The sequence below is a fragment of the Aplysia californica genome, unplaced genomic scaffold (assembly GCF_000002075.1).
Source record: "Aplysia californica isolate F4 #8 unplaced genomic scaffold, AplCal3.0 scaffold00981, whole genome shotgun sequence".
NCBI lineage: Eukaryota > Metazoa > Mollusca > Gastropoda > Aplysiida > Aplysiidae > Aplysia > Aplysia californica.
The window spans coordinates 196174-199209 of NW_004798251.1; the positions used below are offsets into that span (position 1 = coordinate 196174).

The 3036-nt window shown below is 41.0% G+C and overlaps 1 protein-coding gene across 1 annotated transcript in view; it reads left to right on the forward strand.

Annotated features, from left to right (window-relative positions):
• Window positions 1-1450: 1450 nt before the first annotated feature.
• LOC101847297 (allograft inflammatory factor 1) overlaps window positions 1451-3036 on the forward strand; it is a gene marked incomplete at its 3' end in the record, with an annotated part of 27757 nt that continues 26171 nt past the window's right edge. The window contains 1 exon segment of the mRNA XM_005110988.3: window positions 1451-2033. Coding sequence (XP_005111045.2) covers window positions 2003-2033 — 31 coding nt within the window.

Consider the following 3036-nt stretch of genomic DNA (forward strand, 5'->3'; position numbering starts at 1 on the left):
GTAGGTAGGTAGGTAGGTAGGTAGGTAGGTAGGTAAGTAGGTAGGTAGGTATGTATGTATGTATGTATGTATGTGTGTGTGTATGTGTGTATGTGTATATGTGTGTGTATGTGTGTATGTGTGTCTACTATTGAGTATTTTAATCAAACTTAAACTCGTGATAGGAAAAAGCTTCGGCGCAGAATTTTGTTGATCAGTCCTACTCTCTGTCAGTAGTTTTTACATATGAGAATATTTGTGGGTCTATGAGTTGTGTGTGCATATCTTTAAATATAGGCGTTTTCAAAATAATAAAAGCTAGAAACTTAATTTAGCCTACATTTATTTCAAAGCTGTTGCACATCAATGCAGAATCTTGGCAAGTTTATCAGTACGAGTTGGCAACACTTGGAAACGAAAGCATTTTTTTTTAAACCGACATTTTCATCCAAAGCAAAATGGAAGATTACTTTATTAGCATAATGCAACATAGTAAGTACAGACTGTTATACATTCAAATACACAAACATCGTTACTAATCGCCACAGTACAGTGGTTATCAGGCAGGACTAACAGCCAAACCACAAGACAACCGATGCCTTAAAGACTATCAGTGAAGTTAGTTATTCATTTCAAAGTGCATTCTATTGATCTTTTTTTAACCTAAGACTTTGACTGTCGTAGTGTCGATGGCATCCTCTTAGTCTTAACTCAAATTGTCATTGTAATAGGCAACATTAGCTTTTTGCCCAGGGACAGTTAAAGGTAGAAAGACTTGAAAAATAAATGTGAGACATTGTGGTGAAATCAGGCGAATCGTAGTGAAATCGAAGATACCGCCTTTTCCCCGCCTGATTGGACAATTTTATCGAAATAATGTACATGGTTTTTTTTAACTCAACACCTGTTGTGTCCTTTACAAAGAGACATTTATTGAACAATGTAGATTTTCGTCTCCAAGGACTCTCAAGCTATGGAAGTCACCAAACATTGGCGGTCATTCTCTGGTTCTGAAACTAGACAACCCCAACCTTCTTCAGTCAGAAATATCTCGACTTCTATTCAAGATAGATGGACTTTTTTTTTCATTGAAAGACAGACAAACGAACATGCTTTAGGATGGTACCAATACTCTCACACGTCCAAAAATGAACGAGCGCCTGATTCCATCGCATCGTGACATAAAAATGTAATTTTAACATACAGGGAATTACACATAGCAATATGACAGCGTTGGAATGGAATTCCCCTGCAAGGAAGGTAATTCTTGTGTTGACTTTGAACAGGGAAAGGGTCCTAATCCAGGATACATAATATACCATGAAACATCTTCCTCCTGGGCTTATAAATAAAACCTAATTTACCCCGTAGAAAAGGGATTCCCCAACGCGGGTAAACTATCTCGAACCGGCTGCTGCCATCTCCGTAAAGAGAACTAGGCCACCACATGACGAGCTAAACGCGGAACTAAATCGCCGGGGAGCGAGATTATTAGTGGCCCCTCTCTGCCCCTCGGTGGAATTTTTAGCCTCTCTGTACGTAGCACAGGACCGAGAAGACGCGTTCGAGCGAGGTTAGCGCGGCAGCCAGCGAGCGAAGCAGTCTGTGGCTTCTGAACTGAACGAACGAGCAAGTTGGTGGTGCACCCGCATTCACCGCGTAGTGGTAGAGAGTTAAAATTTGAAACGCGCTCTCACGTTGCACGTACAGTGTAGGTTAAGTAGTGTTTTGAAAGACGATCGTCGGAGAAGTTTGTTATTCGCTTCAAGGTGCGCTGGAAACTTTGGACATTTTGAAAAGGACGTGTCAGTAATTAGTTTCCTCGTAGGCTATTTCAGATTCGTTTCTTAAAAGAGAAGTGATTTGAAAAAGAGATAGATCTAGAAAAGTGTGTTGAGTTTATAACGCGCAGTTGACATTGGGAAGGGTAAAATATTGCTAATAGTTCAACTTTGAGCCAGGTACTAAAACAAAACATTCAAGAAGAAATTTCAAGGTACTTGTGAAAAGTTCTCCTTTCAAGATGCCAGTTTTTAATGCCAAAGACAAACAAGGTAAGACATGAGTTTGTTGTGTCTTCTGCCTTTGACAAACAAACGGAGTGTTTGTTTGTTATATAGGCCAAGATTTCTACATGTATATAAAAAGCGTTCAGATGGTTTCCCCTCTTCTTAAGCCTTTCAGTTCTTGACAAATTTCGGTAGCTGTAGCTGAGTTCAGTGGTAACAATAAACAGCTGTGGAAAGTTGAGGTGATCTTGTAGTTCCGCTAGTTAAAGCCCACGATCCATTTGTTTGCATCCAGAGAAGAAACCCAGAAGTCTTGATGACCAAATACTATTTGAAATAGGCTACACAAAGAGTTGGGATGCAACCTAACTGCGAAACATCAAATTAGGATAAAATTCAGAGGGGCATGCCCCCCTGAAACCCCCCCCCTCCCACCTCCATATTTTTTATTAGGTCAGGGGGGCATGTTGTGGTAATTGTAACTGCAGTTGTAGTTGTGGTTGTGGCAGTGGTGGTAGATAACAGTAGCTGTTGTTGTTATAATACGAAGTTTTCATATCAAAATCTTGTGTATATCAGTGCTTTCCCCTTTTGAATAGCAGTCCCAAGGGTGTTTTTTCGTGGGGAGGGGGGGGGGTGCAGTGCCACCAGGAGAGAGGAGTGTGGATACTATTGCTAGAAGGAAAAGAGGTGGCTGTAATGGTGGACACAGCTTTAATTGTTTCAAGCCATTCAGAAGGGGTTTGCACACAAGAGCCATCAGAAAGTCTTCAGTGAAAAAAAAATCAAAAACAAAGAATGGGGAATGATAAAGACACACACTACACACGATTAGGTCGAAACAGAATACATTTATCTGCTTCCTTTTGGGATATGAACAGTTTCAATTTTGGGGGAAAAGGGAGGGGGAAAAGCAGGGTGGTCGTGTGTTGACCAATCAATATTGGGGTATACGCACAGAGCCTATTGGGATCCAGTGACATTCCGCTTGCCAAGAGGGGTCATCGTTGTTGCGTCCCCTTCTCTCTCTCTCTCTCTCTCTCTCTCT